Source organism: Heteronotia binoei, chromosome 8, assembly GCF_032191835.1.
Source record: "Heteronotia binoei isolate CCM8104 ecotype False Entrance Well chromosome 8, APGP_CSIRO_Hbin_v1, whole genome shotgun sequence".
NCBI classification, from domain to species: domain Eukaryota; kingdom Metazoa; phylum Chordata; class Lepidosauria; order Squamata; family Gekkonidae; genus Heteronotia; species Heteronotia binoei.
The window spans coordinates 81,897,218-81,910,388 of NC_083230.1; the positions used below are offsets into that span (position 1 = coordinate 81,897,218).

General features: G+C 44.1%; 1 protein-coding gene across 1 annotated transcript in view; it reads right to left on the minus strand.

The window, feature by feature from the left end:
- Nucleotides 1-13,171, minus strand: part of CACNA1I (calcium voltage-gated channel subunit alpha1 I) — a 537,094-nt gene that overhangs the window by 44,938 nt on the left and 478,985 nt on the right. The window contains exons 20-24 of the mRNA XM_060245420.1: nucleotides 12,125-12,193; nucleotides 10,069-10,253; nucleotides 6,670-6,796; nucleotides 5,090-5,215; nucleotides 1,585-1,674 (exon numbers count right to left, since the gene is read on the minus strand). Of these exons, the coding sequence (XP_060101403.1) occupies nucleotides 1,585-1,674; nucleotides 5,090-5,215; nucleotides 6,670-6,796; nucleotides 10,069-10,253; nucleotides 12,125-12,193 (597 nt within the window). The remainder of the gene's footprint in view (nucleotides 1-1,584; nucleotides 1,675-5,089; nucleotides 5,216-6,669; nucleotides 6,797-10,068; nucleotides 10,254-12,124; nucleotides 12,194-13,171) is intronic.

The following is a 13,171-nucleotide window of genomic DNA, read 5'->3' on the forward strand; positions in this document are numbered from 1 at the left end:
GGATAATAATGCTGGCCCACCTTGCATGAGTGTTGTATGCACTATGAACTATCTTCTTAAAGCACTTGGGAAAATCCAAATAAGCTCCCCATCAAATGTAAAAAAAAGTCTTTACAGGCTCTCTGATTTATTGGATCTTTGAGCCTGTACAGACTAAAATGGTGCTTTCCCCTGCATATCTGTGAATCTAAAAACCAATATCCATAGTTTCAGAATTTAGTGAGTTCCTTAACATGACTTCAGTACAGAATGTGGGGTGTAGTGCTAAAGGGAATGGCAGTAATATACAGATGGCCAGTTATATCTTGCTAGCTGAATAAAGGAAAATTAATTACTACATCAGAAGGCCTAGGATAGTTACAATAATCCTATCAAGAATTTATTTAGCTATACACAAATAAAATCAAACACCATCATTAAAGCAAAAGTACCATTACAAATTGCTACAGACACTGGAATATCTTGTAGATGAAGAATTTTGGGGCTGTGAGAGAGAAATTGACCACCTAAGTAGTGCCATCCTATGTGAGTTGCACCCTTCTATCCCCCCTGTTTTCTATGGATTTAAAAAAGGTACAACTATGCTTAGAATGGCACTGAAAGACAAGCCCTGCCAGCTGCCCTCTGCTGCATTTGAGAACCATACAGCAAACAAGTTCTCCTATGTGGCAAACTGCAGCTCTGTTTCAGACTGGGAAAGTGGTGGAGGGTGGGAGGGAGGGAAAATTCAAGCGCCTTCTCCAACGTGTTTCAGTCTTTGATTGAATTGGGCCCATGAATGCTTGGGGATCGCATTCTCCTACAGAATCTGAATGAAAGTAATGGTTACAAGAACTGTATAACGTGAATTGACCCTTAGTGCAAAAACCAACCAAACAAAAAAACTAGGGATGGATACAAAACAGCTGATGAGCTAAAGTATGTCCTGAATTTTGGATAGTTCATAGTTCGTAAAGTGATATTCATGAACTGAAGAACCCCCAGAAACTTCCACGAATTTTGATGTTTGCGGTGGTTCATGAAGAGCAGAAAGCAGGGGTTTACCTCTGCTTTCTGCTCTTCACGAGAAACAGCTAGAGCTATTTAAGCTATTTAAGGGTTTAAATGGCTCAGTTTAATGGCTCAGAGCCATTTAAATGAAATACCTGAACCACAGTCCCCACAACTCAGCTGTTTGGAAACCCCTTCTTTCTGCTCCCTGCAGCTTTTCATGGGGAGCAGAAAGCAGGGTTTAAATGGGGCTTGGAGCCATTTAAGCCAAACAGCTGAGCTGAGCAGTGGTCGCCACCACTGTTGTTTGGAAATCCCTGCTTTCTGTTCCACACAGCTTTTCTTGGGAGCAAAAAGTAGGGTTTAAATGGCTTGGAGGCATCTAAGCCAAACAGCTGAGTGGTGGTGCCCACAATTCAGCTGTTTGGAAACCACTGCTTTCCACAAAAAGTTGCTGGGAGCAGAAAGCAGGGGTTTAAACTTTAAATGGCTCATGAACTGATAGGAACAAATTAGGTTTGGAAAGTCTAATGCAAGTCTGTGTAACAACCTCGGTCAAAGCAGGTAAACAAATTACAAAAGTCACTTCTATACCTGCTGGTCAACAGCAACAGCATCCAGTCCATTGTACATAATATTGACCCAGCCATCTTTGGAAGCCAGCACGAACAGAGACATCAAAGCCTGAAATACAGGAAACCTTTTGAGACAAGAAGCATTTGGGGTGGGTTTCTGGCAGGTTCATCGTTTAAAAAGTATTTCCTCTATCCTCAAAATGATATGTGGGAGGGACTCAGAGAGAGGCAAGAATATGCTTGAGAAAGAGGGAGAAAAAAGAGGAAGAAAATCTCCTCTGAGAAACCTGTCCATAGAGAATGGACCCATTGATCTGGTGGTTAACTTAGAGCCAAGCCACGTGTGATCCTGGGGATCCACTCTCACACTTAAAGATTCATAAATGAGTTGCAAATACATGCACATCCATATGCTGGAAGCAAAATTTGGAACTAAGGAAATGGTGATTAACTGTCCCCCTTCCCCATTGCTGTTCCTCCAGTCAGAAGTTATTTCTCTCTCTGGGCAGCTTTAACCTCCAGAAATTTTTAAAAGACAGGTACTCATAGGCTGATAACAGACAGGTATTATGGGGCAGATTGGAGGCATTCCAAATCGGGCTGGCTCAAAAAGAGCTGTCCTGAATCCTCCACATGCTCCCTGCTCCCTATCCAATAGTCTGTGAGGCGGCTTGGCAGGATCAGACTGAGAAGCACCTCAGAAGTCAGACCGCTCTTCCTCCCCACAACAAGTTAAGCGTTCATGCGCTCAAGTGCTCCAGGCAGTTTTTAAGGGGGAAAAAAGCCAGAAGCAGCTTGGGGGCAGCTTGGTGGTTTCACACGTCAAGGCGCCTCGCTTGCACCCTTCTGCTTCCAGACAGTGAGGAGGCGACTGGTGAACAGCTTAAAAATTTGCCACCGCTTCCAAAGTGGTAGCTTTTTGAGCCACTCTCTGGAGGCTGGAGGATAGGATGGGACTGGTGTAGGGATGGGTGGCAGATGCTGCCATTTGGAGGGATTTTTTTAGGTTGATTTCAAAGGCGTCTCTGAGTCAGCCCAAAGTCCCGGTCTGTAAGCAGTCCTATTGTGTCTTTTTTCCCTCCCTGGCCTTTGAAGCAACCTGGGGAGGCCATTTCTGACTAGGGAAATGCTGTGACAGCACAGCAATATGGCAATACAGCCCAATCCATTTCACACCTCCTCTCCATAGCAACTTTTTGCAGCTTAATTACATGTCTGAACACAAATCCCCAACATTATGTGTGATTTGGCCCTTTGAGAACACTCCATTACGATGCACATAATTCTTTGGTTTGCTAAAATGTCACAAATCTAATTCAGAGGACTGCACAAAAGGGTTCAGATGAAAAGTATGAGAACTGTGACACAACTGCCTTGGAAATGTCCTTCTTTTATTCCCTCTGACAATCCTTCTGCCTGATCTTGCTTCCCCATGTCCCACTCAGTGCAAAATTCTTTGATGGGAAGTCAAAGAGGATTTAGATGGCCTCTTTCCATCAAACGTGTGAAAAGTACACTGAGAGAATATGAAGGATCCAATATACATATTGGGTGATTAATTTCTACTCTTTTTACAATGGATACAAACAGAGGAGAGAGAATTAGAAACATAAAACCTAGACAACATACTCCCTTCCCAACAGCTATGTTTGTAACCAGGAAGTGTTTCCCGCTGTCTACCCAAAGTCTGTTTTTATGCAACCTCCTCCTTTCTGTCTATAAGAATCAGTTGTTTCTCCTTTTCCCTGAAGGGCTTTTATTTATTTATATCCTGGTACCAGGTCACTCCAGGTGATGCACAACTTAAGCCATAAAATCACTATTACTATTAAAACTAGCCAGTTTGTTATCCTGCTTTCCCAAACAATTTCATCATCTCCAATCAACACATCACTCATTCCATGACAGCCTGTGTGGTGTAGTGGTTAGAGAGATGGACTAGAATCTAGGGGACACAGATCTGAATCCCCGCTCTGCCATGAAGGCCCACTGCATGACCTTGGGCCAGTCACACGCTCTCAACCTGTCTTACCTGACAGAGGTGTTATGAGGTGAAAATGGGGGACAAGAGAATTACATAATCCTTTTCCCTTTGAGGAGAAAGGCAAAATATATATGAAATAAACAAACAAATGAGGCTGAGGAAACTTTTCCATGAGGTAGTAGTCCATGCAGTGGTACATAAGCTTTATAGTGAATGGGCATACTGTATGAGTCAGTATTGCATGGTCTGCCTTTGTACCAACACTGTTCTTCCCCTTTGGCTGCTGATGAAGAAACATTCCTGTGCCTGGGATGATCACAGGGCAGGGTAAAAGCTCATCATAAAACCCATACCTGGCTGAATGGAGTACTGCCATACAAATGGCCTGATCATCAGACTCCGGGTGCCATACAAGGTGAGTAATACTTTAAATGGACTAAGCTAAATACACATCGTTCTCTGTCTTCTCTGCAGGGGTCCTAAAACTTTTGGATCTGATTCAAGCCAAAGTCAATCCCTTTCAATCCTCCTGATTTCATGGGGAGGATGAAATATACACATAAATTTCTCTGGCTGAGATCTGTTCTAGTGGGGTGACTCAGCAAAATCAAAACCTGAGTCTTCACATGACACCCTCAAGACTAACAGATTTACAGTATAATCATATGCAGAGCTACTCCAGTCCCATTGATTTCATAGTACAGAATAGGGCATAGGATTGCCCTGCTTATTGTAGCTTAAGCTTTGGTGGGCTTGTCAGATACACAAAATGCATTCTCAGTCAGCAGCATTTATATACACAGAGAGAAGAGGGTTAGAAGGTCTAGTTTGTGACATTTCTATGCAATTTTTTTAAAAGTATGGCTAAGCACAGAGCTTTTTTCTGGGCAAATGTGGTGGAACAGAGCTCTGCAACCTTTGTGGAAACAAAATTCTCAAAAATGTTTAAAAGTTCAGGAGGGGCACCTGTGTATTTCACTTTCATTTCCCTCTTAAGAGTTCTGGCACCTCTTTTTCCAGAGAGAAAAAAAGCCCTGACTAAGCACATCCAGAGTTGCATAGTAGTTAAAGTCTTGGTTTAGGATCTGGGTGAACCGGGTTTGGATCCTCACTCTGCCATGGATACTTGCTGGGTGACTTTGAGCCAGCCACTTACTCGCCTTGTCTGGCACACAGGGTCTTTGTACGGATAAAATGGAAGTGAGGTGAATGATGGGTACCCATTTGGTGGAGAAAAGGTGGAGCAGGCAGGAAGGAAATAAATATATGCTTGACTAATCACTGAGATTTAGACATGCTTAAGTTGACAGGCTTGTGGTCTTTGCTATTTCAATTGCTCTCTTCTGTAACACTCTTTCAGAAAGTAGAAACCAGAACTGGATACAAGTTTTGAAGACAAAACCTAACTACTTCTGAGTAGTACCATTACTTCCCATTGTCACACACACAGTCTTTCCTTTACAGCCTTTTGGACCTAGAGCGTGCAATACTTTATAGAAACACATATGAGGGTAAAGTAACATGGATGATCCACATTTACCTGGCCCAGATTGTCGAAGTTGTATTTGTGATGTACCCACTTGTAATTGGCAGCCATGCAGTCCGATCTGTTGGTGATGTTTCGGATATCCACACCCAGGCAATGATAGAACTTCCCCTTAAAGAGCTGCAGGAAGAAACCAGATGGTCATAGATTCTGCTGGCATAAACAGATGTGACGTTGGTTATGGGGAAAAGAGCCCTAAGTTCAGGCTTGTACTTCTGGAGAGGAGGGGTTCTGGGGGCCTCACCTCCTGAATTCCTGCTGGGCCCCCAGACTAAGGCCCCTGACCTAGTGGAGCAAGATGAGAGGGCAAGGTGGTGGGTCTCTGCTCAGCTGAGTGGGATGGAAGGGTAAGAGACCGGGGGGGGGGGTGTCTTCATGTTTTTGCAGCTGGCTTCAAAGCCGACTGTGAAATCAGGAAGGCCCAGTCTACAGGCCCCGCCTCTCTCTCCCCTTCTGCTCAGCTGAGAATTATTTTCCCCTGCCGACCTCGACCTCAAAAATCATGGCTGTACCCCACCTAAGTCAGTAGCTCCAATCTAGACTCTTGCTACTTAGCATCCACTTGGAAGGAAGGGGAAAAGGTAGAGGCTGGATTGGAATCAATTGTATCTATACTCATTCTGCAGTCTATTTTAGAATTATACTGTTCCCAAATGGGTTTTGTGCATACTAAAGGCTGACAGATCACTTGAAAATACTCCCTGCTTCTCAGCTACTTCCAAATAAATTGATGTGACTTCTTTTACATGTCTTCTCCCCCAAGTCTCTTTACCTTATAGCAGGAACTAGATTTTTGCATTTGTAAAGGCTCTGAATGGTCTCGCAAGTTAGTTGTAAATTGGAAAGCTGGCCTTACTGGAGCCGGCTGCATACAGATTAAGTACATCACAGCCTTTCTCATGCTAGGAATAAAATCTACTCCTGCAGACCATGGTAGAAGGAGCCCAAAATAGAGGATGTTGCTTTTTCTTCCCCAAACAGCTGTGGGTGGGTTCAGGGCTTACAATTTTTTTGAGGGGGAGGGGAAGAAAAAAAATAATGATGAGTTTTCTTTAAAAGGTGGTAAGTTATCTGCTGAATCACATATCTCAGATTCAACAGGTAAACAGCTTGTTATTCTAGTACAGGCAGGATCCTGCTGTATTTCAGAACCTCAACCCTACTCTCTATTTGAATAATTCACTCCTTCCAACTAGCGCTCAGGTATTTGACCAAGGAGCAACTGGGAAGCAAGGAAAACTACTTACCCAGCTTATTCAAAGGGGTATTGTTCTATCCTCCTTTCTCGGTGGATGCATTCTCAGAGAACAGCTAGCAACCTGCCTGAGAACCAAGGCAACCCTAGATTGATGCCAAGGACAGCACTTTGCACAGGAATATGTGCTGGGGATGGGGGAGCATTATTGCTGCAACTGCTCCACTTCTCTTGATGCATCTCCGGCAGCCGCCCACTTACCTAGGATTCTGTTATCGGATGCAAGAGCTTAAAAGCTAGCAAATGCTCTGCGTGCTTGTATGTTGAGACTAAAAGGGTAGGCAGAGATACATTTCATGGCAAAAAACGACAATGATACCTGCACCCCAAGAATGCCAAAGATGATGAAGAAAGCACAGCAAATGAGGACAATGTTCCCAATAGGCTTGAGGGACGAAATGAGTGTCTCAACAACCAGCTTGAGGCCTGGGGCACGGCTTATTACCCTGAAAAAGAAGCACCATGACAGGCAGCAATAAGCGAGATTGGATGGCTCTTCTCTGTGTACTAAGATGTGGCCTACAAGTATCATGACACAGTTGCCCCCCAAATCCTCAGCAACATGACATGTTTTCTATAAGATTATAACTTCTCGGTATAAGCTGTCAGTGCTCTGTCATCCAATTTGATGAATATAGACTCAGGACCAAATTGCCACATTGATTCTCACAGTACATGCTCATGCATACACAAATATTCCATATATATTGCAAACAGACATGGCTGTCAGTCCCCTCCCTCCTGCCTTTGCTCCAAGGAGCTCAGGGGTTCTCACAACAACTTTCTGAAGCAGATTAGGCTGAGGGAAGAAGGCCCAAGTTCATTCCATGACCTTCATGGCTGAATAGGGATTTGACTTTCCTACTTCCTAGTCTGGCACTCTAAACATGCTACCATGTGTGAATTCATCATGCATGACAATGTGCAGGTTTAGCTATGCTCAATTTGCCATAATATTTATGTATGAAATTTGCCACGTGTTAAGCAATCAGAGTTTTAGTCGCATGGTGCTTACAAGGGTTATTATTATTTATTTATTATTTTGGATTTCTATCCTGCCCTCCCAACAAGCAGGCTCAGGGTGAGTAAAGACAAAGTTAAAATATTAAAAACTAGTAATCATCTTAAAAACAGCTATGCAATTTAAATCAACTAAAAGTTGGCAAAAGAGAAATAACAATCAAGATGTAAGCCCCTGAGCTGTGGGCACATGGAATGGTTGTTTTCAACCTTCCTGAGCATACTTGGATTTGTTACTATATGGTATTGCAAAAATCTGGGTATACTTGCTGCTGTGGAGAGAACCAACACAGCTCTAGTGAATTACAGTTTCAAGAACCCTTTACTCAACATTATGTTTTACTGATAATATCTAGAGTTGTCCAGTAGCCAACCTGATGTATTGAAGAGAAATAATGTTTTGTGGGTGCTGCAGTTTTTGAACTTTGGCTTCCTGTACTATTCAGCCACCTGAGGGATGCACAGAGAACTGCACCTGCTTCACAGCCTACCATAAGCACTTAATACTACCACATTAGATACAGTAAGTCAGACTGAGGCTCCGCGCCTGTCTTCGGATTTACTGCTGGACCACTTCGACCCACTCAGCCTGGAAGAAGTTGATGGAATTCTCTCCGCTGCTCGCCCAACAACATGCGATCTGGACCCTTGCCCCTCTTGGCTGATTAAATCTTGCCAGAGGGAGCTTAGATGTCCTTTACGGGACATCATAAATAGATCCCTCCTAGAGGGGCGTTTTCCAACGCCTCTGAAAGAGGCCTTGGTCCGCCCCCTCTTGAAAAAATCAACAGCAGACCCGGCCGAATTGGCGAACTATCGACCGGTGTCTAATTTACCATTTTTAGGTAAAATCATCGAGAGGGCAGTGGCGTTGCAGCTACAGAGATTTCTAGATGACGCTTCTGTCCTAGACCCGTGCCAGTCTGGCTTCCGACCGGGCCACGGGACGGAGACGGTCTTGGTCGCCTTGGCAGATGACCTCCAACGGCAACTGGATCGAGGCGGTGTAGCAGTGCTGATGTTATTAGATCTGTCGGCTGCATTTGATACGGTCGACCATCGGCTACTGATCCACCGCCTCGCCGACATTGGGGTTAAGGGGTCTGCTTTACAATGGCTCTCCTCTTTCCTCATGGGTCGGGGACAAAGGGTGGCGATCGGGGGTGAACGATCCCAGAGGCACACACTAGATTGTGGGGTGCCTCAGGGAGCAGTCCTCTCCCCGATGTTATTTAACATCTATATGCGCCCCCTTGCCCAGATTGCCAGGAGGTTTGGGCTGGGCTGCCACCAATATGCAGATGACACCCAGCTCTATCTGCTAATGGACGGCCGGCCCGCCTCCCCCCCGGAAGACCTGGATCGGGCGTTACAGGCTATTGCAACGTGGCTTAGACTGAGTGGGCTGAAGCTGAATCCGGCAAAGACAGAGGTTCTCTGTGTGGGTCGCGGCGCTCCAGGGGGGGAAATATCCCTCCCGACCTTCGATGGTGTGCAGCTAAAGGCGGCGCAGCAGGTGAAGAGTCTGGGTGTCTTACTGGAGCCTTCATTATCAATGGAGGCCCAGATAACAGCCACTGCCAAGTCAGCTTTCTTCCATCTGAGGCGGGCAAAGCAGTTGGCCCCTTTCCTGGAGCGTCGGGACCTAGCAACGGTGATCCATGCGACGGTCACCTCACGATTGGACTACTGTAACGCCCTCTACATGGGGCTGCCTCTGTGCCGGACCCGGAAGTTACAGCTAGTGCAGAACGCGGCGGCCAGGCTGTTGCTTGGTCTCCCAAGATGGGAACATGTACGGCCGGGGCTACGCGAACTGCACTGGTTACCGATTGTATACCGGGTCCAGTACAAAGTGCTGGTTATCACCTTTAAAGCCCTATATGGCCGAGGACCAGCCTACCTGAAGGACCGTCTCTCCCCGTATGAACCCCAGAGAGCACTGAGGTCAGTAGGAAAGAACAGACTGACTACCCCTGGGCCAAGACAAATTAAACTACAGAACAACTACAGAACACTCGCTCTCGGGCCTTTTCGGCCGCAGCCCCACATCTCTGGAACCAACTCCCAGAGGAGGTGCGGGCCCTGCGGAACCTTGATCAGTTCCGCAGGGCCTGCAAGACCACCCTTTTTAAATTAGCTTATGAATAACTGGAAATCCGCCATCAGCATCAACTAGAAGAGTGTCAAGGATAGCGTTATAATATGTTTTAGTTAATTGTTTTAATTCAGGCTTTTAAGGTTAATTTAATGTTTAATTTAATGTTTTCAATGTAACTGTTTTATTGTTGGTGCACCATGGGGCACCGTATTGTTAGCCGCCCTGAGCCTGCTTCGGCAGGGGAGGGCGGGGTACAAATAAAATTTATTATTATTATTATTATTATTATGAGGCCAACCCTTTCACAATGTATCTTGCATTATTTTCTGTTTCTCACTGACTCACTGTCCAAGCAATTTGTCAAAGTCCCTGACAAATCTGTCTCATTTGCCAGCTCAGCACACTTCTAGTCCTCTTACTGACTTGTCAACCCTACAACTGGACACTCTTGCTGCCTGCCTCAGTTCATGACCATCATGAGTGCTGAACAGTAGGCAACCATGTTATCAGTGTCTTAATCTCAGCAAAACATCTGCACTTTTCATGAGACTTTGTATGTAGGAAGAGATGAAAGAGAACAGGGCTTTTGAATCTCACCTGAGGGGGCGTAAAGTGCGCAGTAGACGGAGAACTCGTAGTACCCCCAGAATTTTGGCTCCACCAGCAGAGGCCACTGAAACTACGATGTCAATGATAGACACAAACACCAAGAAGCCATCCAGAATATTCCAACTACTCCGGAGATATGCCTGCTCCCCAAAATATAGGCCAAGGGAGACTACCTAGAGGAGATGAGAAAACATGGATGTGGGGAAAACAAAGGAAAGCCACACCTCTACAGCTGCCTGTGTGAACGCTTCAGGGCTACTCTTAATCACAGAATCCTCGAGTCCCCAACTCTTGAGGGATCAGTGACACAGTTGTGACATTTTGTCTCTTCTAAGAAATTAAATTATGGGGAATAAAAGACAAAAATCAGACTTTTAAAATTAGGACCAGCTCAAGTGGCTGCCTGAGGCACCAGATCAGTGGGAAGAGGCATACATTCCCCCATACCCTGTTCTTGTTGCCTCTCTAGCTGGATCCAAGGCAAGTTCCAGGGGCAATGGTATTGCAGGGGGACAGCAGAACAGATATAGAGGTGTCATCCTCACTGCTGGCATCAGCCTGACTTCAAGATAGGCTGCAGACTTTGTCTTACACAAAGCACACCAAAAGTAGGGAACATGGTCTGTACAGCACAAAGCCAGCAAAAAAACACTGTGACAGAAATAACAATCCTCTTAAAGCATTACATTTATAACATAGAACAGATATAACACATTGTGCATACTCATAAGATTAATACAAAATACAAACAACACTTTACCATCCAAACCTGCTAGTTTGGTGTAGTGATTAAGCGCGTGGACTCTTATCTGGGAGAACTGGGTTTGATTCCCCACTCCTCCACTTGCAGCTGCTGGAATGGCTTTGGGTCAGCCATAGCTATCACAGGAGTTGTCCTCTCAGCCCCACCTACCCCACAGGGTATCTGTTGCGGGGGGAGAAGATATAGGAGATTGTAAGCCACTCTGAGTCTCTGATTCAAAGAGAAGGGGTATAAATCTGCATTCTTCTTCTTCTTCTAATATTAGTTTGGAGTGCTTGGGACTTATTTTTTGAGACTATTTCTCTTTACCTGCTGGATGGTGAAGTGTTGTTTGTTTTTTTGTATTAATTTTATGAGTATGCACAATGTGTTATAACTATTCTACTTAATAAACATTGTAATGCTTTAAGAGGATTGTTATTTCTGTCACAGTCTGTTTTTTGCTTACTGTCTTATACCAAGTTGGGGCAGCAAGGAAAGAGGATGCTTGGAGCAGCAAAATGCCTTGAGCCATCCCTATCTTGAATTTGCCATCATTCATTTTCCCATTTCAAATTTCAAGATAACAGAGATTTGGAAATAAAATGCTTTTGATTTTTAGTACTCCCAGTCATGCAAACATATAGGAAGAAAATCTAGAACTATAAACACCAAGCAGTAGGACTGTGTTGAATGTGTGCACCCATTTCAGTGTTTTGGGTTGAGCCCAGTACTTCTGGAAAGCGGAAGGAGATTTTTATTTACTGGAAAAATCCTTAAATGTGCAATTGGTCAGCTTTAAAAAAAAAATGCTGCCATTTTCTTTCAATGTCTACAACAGCATCAAGGCCAGGCTTCTTTCTCATTCCAGAGCAATACCAACAAATCAGGAATCACATAGAGTATGATGGCACCAGAGTGCCACACAGTCAATCAGATTTGGAGTCCTAGTTGTGTCACTGGGGACAAATGATTGAGTGAGAGCAATGCTTCCTGTACTGGTCACATGGACGATCCCAGATCCTTAGGGATGGAGTAGTGAACAGGGCAATGCCACAGTGCTAAGTAGCTGGTCAGATTTAGCTATGTGAGGATATCACCGAAGGCAAGCAAGGCCTATTCATGGTAAAGACAGTGCTTCTTGAATGTTGAAATTTTTTTTGTCTCCTTTCTCAGCCATAGCTGAGAAATTGGTAGAAGCACGGAGAAAGCACCTTAGATTCTGATGCCTCCAGGGCAGGTTGAAAGAGATGGTTGGGACAGTGGGGTGGGATAGTTTGGCAGTTCTTAGTGGCAACTTACCTTCAGAGTCATTTCAGCAACAAAGATTGCAGTGAAGATGTAATTGGATACTGTAAGGAAGATTCTCTCCTAGGAAAAAATAAAGACAGACTCACAATACGCCTTGCAATATTTAAAAATCATTGGAAAATAAAAAGCTTTTTAATAAAAATACAATGGGACGGAAAATATAGGCTACTTGAGGGGCAAATGGTTCCTTCTGTCTAACATCTCAAATAAGTTCTGATGTGCTGTCTTCCTTTCAGTCTACTCTTTTGAGCATATCCACTTCTTGAGTGGAGTTTGAATGCAGATGAAGCAGATAAATACAAACATATGTAAATCAATAAATGTCTAAAGACTGCTCATATGACAAATACACAGGATCAGCAGGCATATAATGACCACATTCAGTAAAAGAATGTGGCTGTAGTGTAGTGGTTAAGGTGCTGACCTAGGATCTGGGAAGCCAAGCTTGCCAAGAACTGTCACATGTCCAAGGTTCACATCCTATGTCTCGCAAAAGAAGAAGGAAAAAGAAATCTCAGTGTGTGTTCTCCCATTTAAGAACTAATTTCAAGAAAATCACAAAGAAATGATCGCATCTAACCTCTTCTGAAAAGCTGTCATGGGCCCAGATTGTTCCCCTACTTTTAGATGTTTTGTAGCTGTATGCACTCCCAAGATTAAAGAAAATTGTATGGGGTTTTTTTGGTCATTCCCTCCTATCTGTGAATCTATCTTAGGAAGGGACAAATGTACCATTTTGAAGTTTTGGAGGTGCTGTGTAGACTGGATACATAATTGAAGACTGCCTGTACATGACTCTGGGAAGGTGTTCAACAAACATATGCTATTTTGTTTCAGACAAGTTAATCCAAAACCAAGAAAGAATAGAGATTGAAAGTACCACTATCCTCTGTTTTAGGCATGTTCTCAAGATTATCTGCAGTATGCCCATTAATTAACCTGTAGCATCCTATAGCCTTAAATGGTTGTGAACATGGGTGAAATCAGTTCCATATGATATCCATAACTTGATAAACACCAACAAGAGGCCTGCAGGAT